Raw genomic sequence first — 17,074 nt, 5'->3', positions numbered from 1 at the left:
TCAAAAGCAAGCTGATTTTATTTTCAAAGCAAATGTCAGCCAAGTCATTTGCTCAATTCCCCACACTGGCTACGTTAAAGGAGGCCCCACAACATGTGAAAAAATATAGAAAATCACTGGATGACCTGCATGAGGAATTCTGCCGTCGCTTTTGTGATTTTGGAAAAATTGACAGGGCACTTCAGCTGGTGTCATGTCCCTTCTCACAAGACCCGGAAACAGTGCCACAGGAGTTGCAGTTGGAACTGATAGATCTCCAATGTGACATGATGTTAAAGGACAAGTTCCACTCCCTGAAACTGGATGAGTTTTATGCTTCGTTAAGTGCAGCCAAATTTCCAAACATCCAGAAGATGGCACGGAGAATGCTGGTGTTGTTTGGCTCGACGTGTGTGTTAACAGACTTTTAGTGTGATGAACACCAACAAAGCACCCCACAGATCCCAGATGAGTGATGAACACCTCAGATCTGTTCTGAGAATTGCGACAACACGATTACGACCAGACTTTGATGCACTGGCTAAAATGGGTGAGCAACAACACTGCTCCCATTAAAAAGTATGTTAATACTTCAATGCTTTTGTTCTGTTTATGTTTAATATGTTCTGATATGTTAATAAATCTATCTTGTGCTGACCCGGCCCGTCTATCAAATTTTAAAAGTCAATGTGGCCCCTGAGCCAAAAGTTTGCCCACCCCTGGGCAAGAGAGTTCAGTGTTAACGAGTCAATGTTATAACTTGCTGTTGGTTAAGTGAACTGTGTCGCTACTTTATTAAATAAGTTTTACTGACATCTGATCGTTCTGTAGCAACGCCACTCAACAGCTAAGCTTAGCTGTTGTCGTTTGTTCAAAGCTTCTTTGATCTGTGACGTGGTTGTGTCGGCGCTGATTCGTTGAACCACGTGCGCACGTGCTCGCGCGCACACAGCAGAGAGCAGCGGACTATGGACTGCTGAGGCGCGCTTCACTGAGTGGCGTTGCTACAGTTCTGTTGGCATTTCCTTGAGCGTAGCTCCATCTAGTGGATGCATTGTAGATTGCGTCTTATAGTGCGGTACGTCCAATATATGAAAAAAATTACAAAATATTCATTGAAGGTGCACCTCATAGTCCAGTGCGCCTTTTAGTGTGGAAAATACGGTACTCTGCTTGACTTTTGGTTTCAAAATTAGTTATCTATTAGTGATGTAATTTATAGGTAATACAGTAAATATTCCCATCCCCGGAATTCTATGAAAAGGAATTTCCTTCACCCGGAACAAAAACCTGTGCATTAACATTTTGACTACGATATTACATGTTACCGGAACTTACGTAAGCGGAAATTCCACTACCCGTAACCCTGAATGATTTTAACTTTATTCACTTAACGTCCTGTAGAACGCGGCACTAGCTTAAAAGCAGCACCCACTCGACACGACCGAACAGACGTGTTCGCTTCGCCGTTTACATTCATCAGTTTCGAAACTAAGACGTGTAAGTGACTTTTTATTGGCGTGCGTTTTACTGCAATTGCGAAAGATTTTAACTTTATTCACTTACGTCGTGTAGATCATGGCATCGAAACGTAGAAGAACTGTAATGACTGGAGCGGAGCGAGTGAAATGCATCCGTTTGAGCAAGGCTGGACACAAAGTTAAAAGCATCCAGCAGACACTTGGAGTCGGAAAGACGCAAATCTACGAAACTTTAAAAAACAAGGCATTGATTCAACTCCTGATGACAAGCCACCATCCAGCGAGGAAGCACTGCAAATGGCAACAAATCCATCAGTATGCACAAGAATTACCAGACATCGGTGATCAACGGGACAGTTACTTGCAACTAGGAAGAAAACTGTATGACACGCAGGCAAACATTGTCATAAACCAAAGAATGCATCCAACAAAACAATCCAAATTAGACACATTTTTTTCCCAAGACAGAAAAAAAATAAACATTAAAATACTGTACGTATTTTACTGTTGTGACTTTTTTTGGATACACCTGTATTGCAGTTTTTGTTATATAAACAGTTTTTGGACGGTATATTTGTGTATTTTATTGATTGTGTTGTTACACGTGCATTTTGTCAACATACTTGCAGGTTCATAAAGGACATGTACCATGCTCATTTCCCAAATGAGGAATTTCTGTTATCAGGACAAATTGGACAGCGCAAACACGAGTCCGCACTAGAGAATCTTTACTGTAATACGAGGAGGTGATTAAACATCTATAAAGTTTCACAGTCACAATGGCCCTCTGAGGGAAACTGTAGCTACAATGTGGCCCGCGACAAAGATGAGTTTGACACCCCTGACGTCGAGGAATCAGACTGCAATAGTGCCTGTATGAAATTCTCCAAACAAATCCTGAACACAAGACTAAAACTATTGCCGTACAAATGGTTAACAAGGGTTTATATAATCTGAAAAGGCCTTCCTCTGATGTCAAGTACCATTGCTGGTAAATGTATCAAATGCCTGGAACATAAAGTCACTGTTATGCACTGTATGTGGGACTGTAAAAGATTCTGGAATGCGTTTATCAATATATACTAGGGATATGTCCTAAAGACTTTATAGGTACCAGGAAAGAAGTTCAAGTGTTGAAGAACTATTTCTTTGAACTGAAAGAACGAGGAAGCTCCTTCTTTGAAAAGGAACTGTCAAAGTGTGTCTGATTGGAAAAATGTACATAAATTACCAAAGGTAAAGTGAAGGAATATGACCAATTTTGGAAAGCAAATATGACCATTATTAAGTCTGAAAAATAGGCATTCAAATTATTTACTGAACACGAATTTTGTAAATGTGTATGTTGAAATGTCTGTATGAACAGTATGTACATTTATTTTATGGTGCAGATCTGCAGGGTGTGAATGAATGTGCATGGATGTGTGATCTTTTGTTATTTTGTTCCGCTTTGTTTATGAAACTTCAAAACCAATAAAAACATGAAAAATGTATTTGGCTTTTGACTCTGACTTGTCTCAGACTTGACTATTGGACATGCAAAATGTTTTTTTATCAACTCAACCGTGGCCAACTATGGTTTTAATAACTGATTTTTTTTTTCAGATGATCAAAATAACCATCTGACTGGTTAACCTGACCCAGAGCGCAAAATCAGTCTTTTTCCTTGTCATGTCAGCCAAAAGCAAGGTTAAAAAATTTGGTTATAAAACTATGAAGTACTACTATTCATCCCAGCATCTTCAAAACAAACAAACAAACAAACAAACAAACAAACAAACAAACGTGAAGCAACCTGCAGATTCTATAAAGAGACAATTTCTGACATGCAAAACCATCTGTAATTCATTTTGGAAGCCTTCCAGCAGGCCTCCAGGGTTCCAGGACATCCAAGAAGAGTTTTGAACATCATGAAATTCCTCTAATTTTGTGGTGGTAAAAATTGTGACTCGAACTTGACTTGGATTCAAAAATTTGTGAATCGAACTTGACTAAAGCTTTTCCGGAAGGCTCAGAGTTTCTCCTTAGAGCTTATTTCATGTCCCCCTTTCTGAATGTTTGCACCTGGTCTCCTAGCCCAGATCCACATTTGCATATTCGTTTACCATTTAACTACCGAAACCATTAGAATGGATTACTAATTGTTCTTTGACTGAAAAAACATGTTGAACAGGATTGTTTTAAACTTATTACTGAACTAATCTTACAATCAAGCAACAATAAGACAAAACAGATACTGTACACATGATCACTCCGTAGTTTTAAAATTTACACACTGACCTATAGTCATCAAATGTGAAGCTCTCCTTCAAGGGTAGGACACTGGCAGCAGGATGAGTCTGTAAATGGTGGGAAAATGTGGTTAGGGGAAAAACGGAAAAGTAAATCAAAAATACTCTATGTATGCACAGTATGTGTGTGTGCGTGTGTATGTTAGAGCTAAGATCGGTCCTAAAAAATCGAGCCCGACCCGAAACGGCCCGAGGGTATTTAAGCCCGACCCGGCCCGAGCCCGATCACTTTGCTTGATTTGCAGGCCCGAGCCTGAAGCAAACCCGACATTTCATATTTGTGAGGACTCAGGAGGAGGAGGGGTGATTTCTGATAATAAAGCCTGTCTTTTGCAACAAAATATAAGTTAAACAAGACTGTATAAACATGTACATCTTTTATATTTCTGTCTCTGAAGAGGTTACATTAACAGACAATTTTCTATCTTTGACGGATTTTTTTTGAGAGGGTGGACGGGGAAAATTTAAGGCCATCCGTCATTTTGACGGGTTGAAAATTGGGCCGTAAACCACCGCAGCAGTACGTCCTTAAGAATCTAGCGCGGCACTATAAGAGAGAAGCAGAGAGACAAAAAAGAATAATGATGGGTGGATCATAGAGACAGGAAGGAGTTATTTGAATTGTCATTGCAAGAGTTTAGTACATAACGTGTTGTGATGAGGCGACTTCTGTTTTTTTGCGAACCACGGTCTCTCATGGCCAAAACTATTGACGGCCTCGGGGAAAAAAAAAAAAAAAAAGTAAGCGAGAGAGAAGCCCGACCCGACCCGAACCCGAAGCAATGATTGACATTTTAAGGCTTCGGGTCGGGCTCGGGCGGCCCGATCTTACCTCTAGTCTATGTATGTACATACGTACGTACAGGTTTGGAGCAATACATATTCCTAATACAAAACAAAACGTAACTTTTACGTAACGTAATCAGATTACAGGTACATTTAAAAACTGTGATTATTTCGCAGGATTACATTTATGACGCCTCAATAAATCACTGGCAAAGATAGATAAAGATACATTGTATGTTATAAATTATTTTGGGGCCCATTCAGTGAACTTGGATAATTTCACACAGCCCACGAGAGCTCTTTACACTAATGTGTCAGTGGCACAATGGTTGAGAATCACTGTTTTGTCTCTGGATGTTCGTTTTTTGCGAAGGATATAGGAAATAGGCCAACCCGCAAATAGGGGGCCCCTGTACACAAATGTAGCAATATTTTTTTTCTTATTCGGTCTCCATTAGCAATGGTATTAGAGTAAAACAAAGTAATTAAAAGTATTATTTCTATTAGCAAACTTCAACAATGGTCGCTCTTGCAAGCGTTAAACTTACATTTCACTCTGCATGAGGAGAGTTGTGGTCAAATATTTTGTCATCAAGTATTAGGTTTGATTTGGACAATTTTGATGGTCCACTGTGACATGTTCAGTAATTTCATTGGTCAGATGTGACGAGACTGAGAGTTAAAACTATGAGCGGCATGAAGCTCATCAGTGAAAATACATAAACAAACATCACATTTAAACCCACAGGGTTCAAAGCATGGCGCAAAAAAGGAGCGCTTTACAGTCTAGAAAGAACAGTAACACTGCAATTCTGCTTGTTCTTTGTTACCTCTGTGTTTCGTTGTACTTTGTCGGTCTTGCGTTTTTGTAAATAAACATTTTGTCAACTCTCATCCGTGTCGACAGTTGTGGAATCCGATTCTGTCTTGAAGTACTCTGGAACTCCTGACATCAACGACATCTTTCTGTCTTGCTCTCGACAAAGGCAGATGCTTTTTGCTCTGCTCCCCCACCCCCTTTACACTTCTGCTTTGATGACTTTGTCTAGTGTACTGTCTTCTGTTATAGCTTGATATAGCTTTCTTATTTTTTTTCTTCCGAAAAGACAAATCACGGAATTCGTCAGCTGGGCTCTCAGCACTATGAATAAATATTTTCGACAATTAGAGCAGGCGTGGGGGAGCCTTCTTGCCCCTCTGGGACATTTGCTGGTGAGTACACCTTAGGTCAGTGGTTCTGAACCTTGTTAGAGGTATCAAAACCAACCGGTTCAGATGCACATTCACCGAACCCTTCATTGGTGAAAAAATTAAAATATGATTTTTTTTTTTTTACAAACACACTTTTTAAAAACAGAAAAAGTATAAAGTATAACTTTTTTAATTGTGCACAAAATGAACCAGCCAGTGATGGCCAAGCAGGTGTGTCAATAACTACTAAACTGACATGTTGAGTCCAGTGGTCTTAACCTCCATGGCAGAGGCTCTGTCGAACCTCTGAGACTGATTCATTGAACCCCTAGGGTTCGATCGAACCTAGGTTAAGAACCACTGCCTTAGATCCTTGGCAGAAGTGGAGAATGGTGTGCTCGACAATATTGTCCGTAGAGGATGTGGAAGACATCTACATTATTGTCCTTTTGATAACAGGTATCCTGCTGTTTGGTGTTAGCAGATTCCTGATCTATTGCAAAATTCAGCCGGCGGGAGCAGCTACATTGGAAGCAAAAAAGCTGACGGCCTACATAGAGGGTGTGGGGGTGCGTGATCAAAACTCAGACACACATGTTGACCGAACTCAACCGCAAAGTGGATGTGGTGTTGGAGTCGCTTCGCAAAACGTAAAAGACCTGGAGAAGTTTTACTGTCCTGGAAAATTGATTGACTCATTGATCAAGAAGTCGGCAGATTGTCATCGTGGAGAGTCACATGCTAAAAGACATTCAAAGCTGTCTGAATTTGTAGATGGCCTGTTCTCAAAACAATAATTTGGACTTTCCCCTGCATGGAAAAAAACAAAACAAAACACATGGACGCATGTATCATGATCTTTCTCTGCTTACTCCCCCAAGCCTGTCACTGATAAGGTCTTGGCCTTGCAGCTGCAGGTGCAATGTCAAAGTCTTTGTTGGATTCGTATTACTCTGCTCCCTCCAAAGTCACAACTGGAGAGACTTGAGGGCACGACTGTGTGCAGCTTGTTTCACAGATTGTGACACAACCCCCAGCTACCTCCCCTCCCTCCCTCACTCTGTTCATTACATATTAAATCTTGTGAATTGAATCAAGAAATCTTGAGAAATATCCTCCTATTTAAGGAGAATGGTTGGAGTCAATGTTTATTTTTTATTCTATGGTTTTTGACTGAGCAGTCTCTGCATTGTTTTAGTGTTTTATGGTGTTTACTGTTTTTTTTAAATTGTTTAAACAAACTGTTTTTGTCTATTTTTTTTATTCCATGTAAAGCACTTTGTAAGCAAGCAATAGCTGTTTTGCTCTAGAGATAAAGTGGAATTGAGGGTTTTTTTTTAATGCTTTATAATGAAAGTTGGGTTGATCTTTTTTTTTTCTTTTTAAACAAACATTCAATTATTACGGCCTTTTAGTCTTGTAACTGGGGCACAAAATAAAATAGTCCATTCAGCTTCTATAAAAATAACTTCCCTAGAACACTCTTAATTAATTGAGAAGGACATGCGTATGTAGCCCATAGCAAGCAAGCTCACTTGATAACATGCTAATATTCATGAGCACTTGAGTGTTGCTGCTGTTCAGTGTATTCTAAATGCAAAACGTGAAATTCCCTACCTGGAAAAGTTTGTAGAAGTAGGCGTACTGGCGTGCTGTGTTCTTTAACTGGCGAAAGACATCCTGAACAGCTTGTGTGCCCAGAAGCAGCTTCACCTCTTCTGGCTGGTAGTACAGTGGGGTACTGTAATCCAGGGGAAGACTGCGGATATATGCTAGCCACGTTGATGTGGGATTGGCCCGCTCACAAAGCAGGTGGAGGGCAAGTGCCACATTGCCCATTGCCTTCAAAATTCGGTCTTGGCGTAGCAGAGGTCCTAAGACACAGAGCTCTCATTAAAAGTCGACATTGCTTTGGCAGAAAAACAATGTCACACATATCAATAAAGCATAGGAAAAAGGTCTATGTGGTGTAATGCATGAAACACAATACATAGAGTGAAAATGTAATTCGGGCTGTTGGGGGACAGTGGCCCTCTTTCCCCTGCGTGCTCGTTGAATTTCGGATGAGGAGGATATTGGATATCCAAATACAGGCTGGAGTCAATGAACAGTACCTTCGAAGGGTTTATTCGCAGAATATTCCGGGCACCCGCGATTTACAGACAATGGCTGCAGTGTAGGAGTGCAAAGAAGGAAGGAATTCACAACATATTTATATCATCAGAAGGGCGGTACCGAAACTCATGGTGAGGCATCAGGACTTTCGTTTCTCCTAAACCGATTCTTACTTAACTTGTATCAACTGGTGCATTCCTATGTCTGTGCGTCTCTACAAGGTCTCCAGTAGGGAGTGTTCCAATTTTAAGTGATGATTGCTTCAAGGACGCAGAGTCTCGCTGCGAGCATGTGAAAGTTATACATCATGACTAAATATGAGCCGAATACACACTTCAGGGCCCAAACAGTGATCTCCGAGGTCCCTATTGTTTGTGTAGAACTTATGAGTGGGAACATGAAAAATGAATCCAATCCCTTTGTAGTCAGGCCTTGAGGTGGGGCTTGAAGGCAAGCTGGTGGCCCGGTCTACACCCATAGGGCCCAGCTGAGCTCAGCCCAAAAGGACAACACGGGTCCCCCTTCCTGTGGATTCACCACCTGAGGGCGAGGTCAAAGGGTGCATAGGGAGCTGAATGGCAGCTTTGGCCTTGATTTTCCGTTCCCCAGCGAGAGAAGATGGCTCTTGGTATGTGGAATGTCTGGTAGAGAAAGAGACTGAGCTGGTCTGTGAGGTAGAGAAGTTCCAACTTGAAATAGTCGGACTCACCTCCACATACAGCTTTGGTCTTCTTGAGAGGGGTTGGACTATTCCACTCTGGAGTTTCTCGCGGTGAGAGGCGCAGAGCAGGTGTGGGCATACTTTTTCCTCGCAGGTTAGTGCCTGTACATTGGGGTTCACCCCAGTGGACAAAATGGCTGCCTCTCTCTGCCCTCAGGTGTCAGAGTACCCACCCTTTTTGAAGTCCTTGGAGGGTAAGCTGGAAAGTGCTCCTTCTGGGTACGCCATCATGTTGCTGGGTGATTTCGTGCTCCCATGCATGGGCAATGACAGAGAAACATGGAGGGGCATCATCAGAACCCAAACGGTGTTCTGTTACTGAATTGTCTATAATCACCACCATGTAAAAGCATAAGGGTGTCCGTATGTGCACTCGGCACAGGACACTCGAGGCAAGCATTCGATGATCAACTTTGTGGTTGTGTTATTGGATTTTCGGCCACGTTTTGGACACTTGGGTGAGAGAGCGGCAAGAGCTGTCAACCAATCACCACCTGGTGGTGCGTTGGCTCTGACGGTGGGGAAGATGCCAGTCCGACCTGGCAGACCCAAACATATTCTGAGGGTTTCCTGGGAACGTCTGGAGGAAACCCCTGTGAGAAAGAGTTCCAACTCCCACCTATGGCAGAACTTCGCCCGCGCCCAGGGGGAGGTGGCAGACATTGAGTCCTAGTGGATCATGTTCCATGCAGCTGACCAAAACTGTGGCCATAAGGTGGTCACTGCCTGTCGTGGCGACAATCTCCGAACCTGTTGGTGGAAACAAGCGGTAAGGGATGCCATCAAGCTGAAAAATGATTCCTCTTGCGCCTTTTGGACCTGTGGGTATCCAGAGGCGGCTGATGGGTACCGGCTGGCCAAGCAAAATGCAGCCTTGGCAGTCCATGAGGCAAAAATTGTGCGAGGGAGAAGTTTGGCGAGGCCATGGAGAATAACTCCCAGAAGGCTTCAAAGAAATTCTGGTCCACCATTCGGCATCTCTTGAGAGGTAAGTAGTGCATGGTCAACACTGTATACAGTGGGATAGGTGCTGTTGACCTCAACACAGGATATTGTGAATTGGTGGAGAGAATACTTCAAAGACCTCCTCACTTCCACTGACATGAGGATCACACTCCTCAGCTTACCCAGTCTATTCAAGGGTGCAGGAGACTAGGGTCCATCAGAAAGTTGAATCTCAGGTCCAAGAGGAGCAGTGAGGTTTTCTTCCTGTCTGTAGAACAGTGGACCAGGTCCTATGCATTGTACTCAAGGGTGTATGGGAGTTCACTCAACCAGTCTACATGTGTTGTGTGGACTTGGAGAAGGCTTTGACCGTTTACCCTGAGGGATCTTGTGGAAGATGCTCTGGGAGTATGGGGTATCGGACGCCCTAGTACGGGCAGTACGATCTCTGTACAACTGGTGTCAGGGTTTGGTCCACATTGCCAGCAGCAATTCATATTAATTTTCAGTGAAGGTTGGACTCCGCCAAGGCTACCCTTTGTCACCGATTCTATTCTCTTTTACGGGCAAAATTTCTAGGCGTAGCCAAGCTGTTGAGTGCGTCCGGTTTGAGGCGAGCTGCTGTGTCTCCAAATTGAGAGGAGCCACATGAGGTTGCTCGGGCATCTGATCTGGATGCCATCTGGACGTCTCCTTGGTGAAGTGTTCTGGGTATATCCCACTAGCAGGAGACCCCAAGGACGACCCAGGACATGCTGGAGAGACTAAGTCTCCCACACATGGAGGAGCTGGGACAAAGTTCCTGGTTAACCTTGTGACCCATGCGACTTGGGGGAAGCAAATCAATGGATAGATTAGTAGTGAGCCTCAGCAGCAACTGCTGCAAGGTACCTATTGTTTTTATTGAAGTAATTATTTTGATAGCATTTTTTTCTTTAATATTCTGCAAATGCATCACATTTTGGGAGACCTAAATATGCCAGAAAACTCACCAAACTGCAAACTCATCAGGCCTCGCAGAAATTTTCATATTTTAAAGTTATCATGCACAATTACAAAAAAATGGCTCTGGCACTAGAGTGGTGAAACAAAATCCAAACTCGTTATGTTTTGACTATAGAAACCAGGAGGCATGTGAAGCCCACTGACATATACCAAAAAGTATACAGAAGCCCTTTAAAAGGAACAGGAAGTAGACAACAATTTTTTGAAAGACGCCGCAGAAGTAAAATTCCACCCGTTTGAAGACATGTACCCTGAGAACACATCTACAAATGTATTTTTCATTGCACTCATAGCCCTATTGGCTCGAGGAAATGTGTTATTCTTTTGTGGGGGGTTTTTCCTCGCAGGTTTACCGGATCTACCTCATATTTTCTGAATGTGGTGTGTTAAGGCCTTCATGATGTTAAAACACAAAGTTTGTGAGTCATTGCTAAATGGTGTTATCGTCAACGATGCTCGAAAATCAATCGGGAGTGGGCCGGAGGTGCCCCACAACTAGCAAGAAGCAATGAAATAAAAAATTGTAACTTTTAATTGGTTTCATACTACTGAGGAAAGGATGATCTGAATTCCTTACCCAGGATGGAATTATGTGCTGATTCCAATGTCATCAGTATCTTCCGAGGAATGCACAAGAACAGTTCTTCTGCCTATACAGAGAATACAACCGGCACAAAAAGTAAGGAAAACTTGATGTTTGGGAGATTATATTTCATTTACGGCACCTCCAGAACAAAGGAAAGGCGTTTTAATCATTGATATTTTTCTCATAGTGGGTTAACCAGATCTATTGGTTGGACTGGAAGAGTTTCAAGGCCACAATGTCAAACTCAAGGTCCGGGGGATATATTTGGCCCATCACATCATTTTATGTGGCCCGCGACAGCAAATCAAGCATGTCAAGTTCCATGATGCTTGCTAAAGTCTGAACCAACATTTCAAATTCTCATCAATAATAAATAAGAGAGATATTGTAAGCATTTTCTTGTTGACAAACCTGTCATTAGAGTAACTTAAACAATAGTTGAATAAAACATTATTTTTGACTTCTTGATATGATTTCACAGTCATAATGGTCCTCCAAGGGAAACATTAACTACAACGTGGCCCGTGACAAAAATGAGTTTGACACCCATGGTTTAGCCCCTCATTGTATTATTATATTATATGAACAAAGAGTTTGTGAGTTTTTGTGAAACACTGTTGCCGTGGCAATGCACAGTTCTTCAGAAAAAACAATGCTGATTTTGAGGGTCTAAAAATGCATGGAAACTCATGATACGTTGCACACGTAGCCTGGCTAAACCAATATTTTATTGGTTTACAAAATATATATTTTTTTGTCATGGACATATTTCTCAACCCAACTGTATTTGTAGAGAACTTTAAAACAACCATCGCTGTATACAAAGTGCTGTACATGGAGAAAAAAAATAATTCTCACAACAAACAATAAAAAATACATTAATAACAAAGACAGTAGAAAGCACAAAAAGAGTAAAACTAAAAATCAAGTCTAATGCTGAGTCAAAACAATTCAAATGAGTTTTAAGATGAGTTTTAAAGATGGGCAGCGAGGGGGCTTGCCGAACGCTCAGTGGGAGGTCATTCCAAAGAGAGGGACCGGCAATGGAAAAGGCTCGATCCCCTCTGAGCCTCAGCTTAGTTCTCGGTAGCTCTAATAGTGTCTGGTTCGCAGACCTAAAACACCGTGCAGGTGCATCGGGGCAGAGGAGCTTAGAGAGATTGTGGCGTGAGGCCATTTAAAGATTTGTTAACAAATAATGGAATCTTAGACAACACTCGAAAAGGTATAGGGAGCCAGCAAAAGGATGCCACAGTATGAGTTACAGTATGTGCTCCGTCTTATGATTCAAACCAACGCTTAATGACGGAGTGGCTGTAATCAAAGTGCATTACAGTAATCCAGCCGAGATGTGACAAAGGCATGAATCACTGTTTCAAAATGCTCTTGAGAAAGGAGAGGCTTTACTTTAGCCAGCTGCCTAAGACTAGACAAAAAGATTGGAGCACCAGTTATTCAGCGAACGTTACAATATTGCTCCCTTTTACCATCAATACCTCGAAATGGGCCAGTGGAGGTGCCCTTTAATTCACGGCGGCTACTTTGGTGAGCGTAACTTGGCCACCTGTGGATAGTATTATACAAGCATGGAGACACAAACAAATAAGACTTTCACAACATGTTCAATTAATTCAGTAAACTGCTGTAACATTAGTTATTTTTCTACAAGTAATATTACATGTGTTGCTGTATCGATTGTGCTTAAAGTAGCAACATGACAGGGGGCTGCCATATTGATGGAACTTTCTTTAAAAAAAAAAAAAAAACATGAAATGAGCACTTAGTTGCCTCTCACATCCCAAATCACTGAAGAACTGATAAACTTCACTAGTAATCACAAATAATAATGAAAGCGAATGAACTAAATTCAAGTCATAAGCACATATGTCTCTATAATTTTAGAAGAAAAACATACCACCTGTGCAATGACAAACTCATGTTTAAAGGTCAATTTTGACAACTGAGGTCAATATGACTTTTATACTAACATCTACCTTTTTAGGGGGTTCATATCTACAGTATAGCACAATAGACACCACAGTTGTTCTCACCTTTATATCTCTTGTGGCTTGAAGGCCATAGCCTTCTTTTCCAAAGTTGGCAATTTGGAGACCATCACAGGAAGACCCATTCGCTTTTGCCCAGGACACCAGGTCTTGGAAATGGCTGTGTCGGCAACCATCAAATATAACCGACATACCTGGAATTGGACAATATAACATTTTAGTGTCATTTGAAATCCAAATTAGAAAATAAACAATTAGCTAGTGTTGGAGCGCACAACATGCCACAAAAACCCTTGAATTGTTTCCATAACAATTACGCTAGGGGCCAAAAGTGTGATTTTTTTATTCCAAAAGCATGTTCCTGAAAATGTTCCGATTTATTTTGTTTCAATGCTTCTTTCAAGCAGGTTGTTTTTTTGTGTGTCTGATGCAAATCATTAAAATAAAGAATGTTATTCTTTATTTATCTAGTTTATTTATGCAGATTTATTGTATTTCTGTGTTCTTGCTCTTCGATCACTATGAGATTTTCCATTTTCAGACCAAATTACAGATCACAAAAATTGAAACTTTTGTTAAATTTCTTTGAAACAAAACTATAGAAATAACAACTTCATATATCTTTTCCCATTTAATTGATTTGCATTATTCTATTTAAAGCCTAGTGGGCTGCAGTATTTCTCCACGTAATTAAGCAAATGCGTATCAAGATCTCTCTTTGTCTGGCCTCTTATTCTGTGTTTCAGCATTATTTCGTTGTGCAAATGCATTTATCATGTTCATAAAAATATGTAGATGATTTTAACCTTGTGAATCTTGCATTTTTTTCTGCCAAAAATACTATGGGATAAATTGAACTAAAAATTGCAGGCCATGAAATTTTCAAAAAGAAAAGTGTTGAAACTTGTACGTAGATTTCTGGATGAGTGCGTAATGCCCTGTTAGTGTCAGAGCTAGTAGCGTAGTCCAAGAAACACCGTGATTAAATCTGTATTTTGTCACAACTCGCTGTGATGTTGCTACCCAAACATCACAGTGCGCTGAGGCGTTTCGAGGCCGTGAATAGTTTTGGCCACAAGAGACCGTCGTTCGCAAGATCTCATTTTCTAATTATTTTCACAAATCAACTCACTCAAAATTTTAATATTATTCAAGTACTATGTTTGTCTTGCATATCCTTTCACAACTGAAAAATATTTTTCTAAAGAAAATTATATATGCATACTGCATAGGCTATATCACGATATTTCCCCCCCCCCCATATATTGTGCAGCCTTAGCACAGTGCACACTTGCAACGTGCAGGGTTCTGCGTGAGCACTTCAAGAGTGGTGAGTCTCTGCCGCTGGTTTTGCAGTGATTTAAAACCAGCACTGAGTTTGATTGGGAGGAACGTCGGCTCAACTTGACTGTTGTCGCTGGCACTTGTGTTTTTAGTGCCTGTAATGGGCAGCATTTTTCACAACCCTTGTTTTGTTTAGCGGAGATGTCGGCGCTTATTGGACATTCTGCGAAGGTCCGGTTGGATGGATGGCTTGAGGAGCCATTTGGAACTGAGAGTCCCCGCTTGGAATTGAAACAGATTTTGATGGCACAGGAGAAGTGAACCAATCACTTTCTTTCGTCGATGGATGCCACAGCTTCTTGTTTACTTTCAAACTTAGCTTGTCGCCAATGTGTGCACATTTTGAGCACGACGTCTTTGATCCACTGGTGAAAGGACACTTTGATTCTCTCCTCTTTCATCTCAAACTGCTTTAAACAACAAAGCGTATGAGGGAAAAGTGGTGAAGAATGTATGACTGTCCGTGTTTTATGTTATGTGTTGTGTTTTATTATTTTATATTAACTGTTTTGTAAAGCCCTTTCTTACAGCTGCAGCTGTTGTGAAAACGCTATATAAATGAAGACGAAGCAAATTTGTAGCTGAAAGTGATTTGCCTGTCCTGGTCTATTGTCTTGTAGTTGAGTACTGCAACTGCTCGTCTTGTCTGTTTTATGATGTCTTACCTATTTGGTTCTTATTTCTGTCATCGTGGTTTAAAAGTTTTATGTGTCCAACTATGATATTTTAGAAACCTGCCTTGGGAATGCGGCTGAAAACTAGCATTTATGCGAAGTCCAGTGCATTTACACTGTTTATTCTTGTGTTTATTACTGTGCACTGTCCCAATGAAATAAATAAATAAGTAAATGCAGTGTCACAAATTACAACCAATCAAATGCACAAAAGCTTTCACACAGATGAAAAGTCCATGGCGAAAGGCAAATACCCTTCTGTTTTTTGCGGATCTTCTCCACCAAGCTTTTAATTTGAACATATTCCTCCCACTCTTCATTGGCAGACGGGGCTTCACTGCTGCACTCTGGGGAAAAAAACAAAAAAATACAAAAACTATTAAAACATGGACACCACACAGTATATTGTCTATGTCAGGGGTGGGCAATCCTAGTCCTGGAGGGCCGCTATCCTGCATGTTTTCCATCTGTCCCTTCTCCAACACACCTGATTCAAATGATCAGATCATCAGCAAGCTCTGTCGAGGCCTGAACAATTGAATCAGGTGTGTTGCAACAGGGACAGATGGAAAACATGCAGGATAATTGATTATGCTCGCAAAGAACAAAGCTTATGCCTGCAATGATAAATTGATTATGCTTGCAAAGATGAACGCTTATGCCTGCAATCATTAATTGACTATGCCTGCAATGAAGAACGCTTATGCTTCTGATAAAAATATATTAATCATTATGTACTCACATTTATAATCAAGAATGCTTAGTGCACTGTGTGGAAGTTTAGGGACGCAACCACCTTTCCGAGGACGTGGTTGGGAAGAGATAAGTGTTAAGACTAAACAGGAGCAAGGTTGGACAGTGAATGGAGCCATCAACACCAGCTGCAACGTGATGTTTTTGTAACAATTGCACACATGTACGTAATTTACACTCACATACACACACATAGTCAAACAAGTTCAGTGTGTGTCCAACAGCCCCCACCCTTTAGGTTGGACACACCTATGTAGTAGATTTCCCAATAAATAAGGGGGTGAAGGGGGAGATCGTGAGGGGTGACGTGCCGAGAACTGAAACCGAACGCTTCTCCTCGTTCCCTCCTGGTACCAGAATTGAGTCTCCTGTCTCCTCCTTGTGTTTTATTCCTGAGTGTCAAATTGGATAAACCTGACATTTTTGGGGGCTCGTCCGGGATCGCAATATACCTGACGTCTCCAGACGCTGAGCCGACGGCCAGGAAGACCGTGGCCACGGCAAAAACACCCTTTCCGGGACTGGGTTTCAGCTCCTCGTCTGGGGGCTGAGGGTTGAAGCGAATCCAGAGGAGAGAGGACTACTCTTGGTAAGTAGGGCGGCGGTGTCCTGTACGTACTTAAACTCCGCATTAACACTCTTTCAAGCGTTGAATGAGTGTTTGCGCGCCAGGTTTGCATACCTGTCAACTTTTCGGAGTGCCAACCTGTATAAACTAAAAAATCCTTATAACATACCAAAGCATTTTATATGTCAAAATAACGGCAGAGAAAAAACACGATTTTCGAATTTTCAATGATCTTTATTGTAGATCTCCAGAATATAATGTCTGGTTAATGTCAAATCGTCATTAGTTACCGGGCATGAAAGTGTTCGAGTAGACTCAAGTAGAATCCTGAACCATATGAGTTGACAGGTATGGGTTTGTAAAGACGGTGTGGTCTTTAAACCTGTTTTTAATTGGAACCCTCTCGGGACAGGTGCTGCAGATTTGTAACAACCGAGTGCCTAGACTACACCTGGTTCGAACTTAAGTTGAGCCTGAGAGGGACCTATTGAGAAGGGACTCTTTCAAGCGTTGAATGAGTATTTGCGCGCCGGCTAAAGACGTGGTCTTGAAAGCCGTTTAAAGCCCTGAGCCATACTAGTCCCTATCAGGCATATAGACAGAGTCGAGTCTTTAAAACTGTTGAGGGC

At 41.5% G+C, this 17,074-nt stretch overlaps 1 protein-coding gene and 1 long non-coding RNA gene across 2 annotated transcripts in view; one reads left to right on the top strand and one right to left on the bottom strand.

Moving 5' to 3' along the window:
- Nucleotides 1-17,074, bottom strand: part of setd3 (SET domain containing 3, actin histidine methyltransferase) — an 83,960-nt gene that overhangs the window by 21,424 nt on the left and 45,462 nt on the right. The window contains 5 exon segments of the mRNA XM_019888837.1: nt 3,741-3,799; nt 7,346-7,602; nt 11,092-11,164; nt 13,152-13,300; nt 15,379-15,471. Of these exon segments, the coding sequence (XP_019744396.1) occupies nt 3,741-3,799; nt 7,346-7,602; nt 11,092-11,164; nt 13,152-13,300; nt 15,379-15,471 (631 nt within the window).
- On the top strand, nt 8,891-10,232 carry LOC109527125 (uncharacterized). Its single transcript, XR_002170475.1, has 2 exons — nt 8,891-8,982; nt 9,232-10,232. It is a non-coding gene; the product is annotated as an uncharacterized LOC109527125 (long non-coding RNA).

Source organism: Hippocampus comes, unplaced genomic scaffold (assembly GCF_001891065.2).
Source record: "Hippocampus comes isolate QL1 unplaced genomic scaffold, H_comes_QL1_v1.1 scaffold254, whole genome shotgun sequence".
In the NCBI taxonomy this organism is placed as follows: Eukaryota; Metazoa; Chordata; class Actinopteri; order Syngnathiformes; family Syngnathidae; genus Hippocampus; species Hippocampus comes.
The sequence above is the reverse complement of the archived record's forward strand: the minus strand, read 5'-3'. Positions and strand labels throughout refer to the sequence as shown.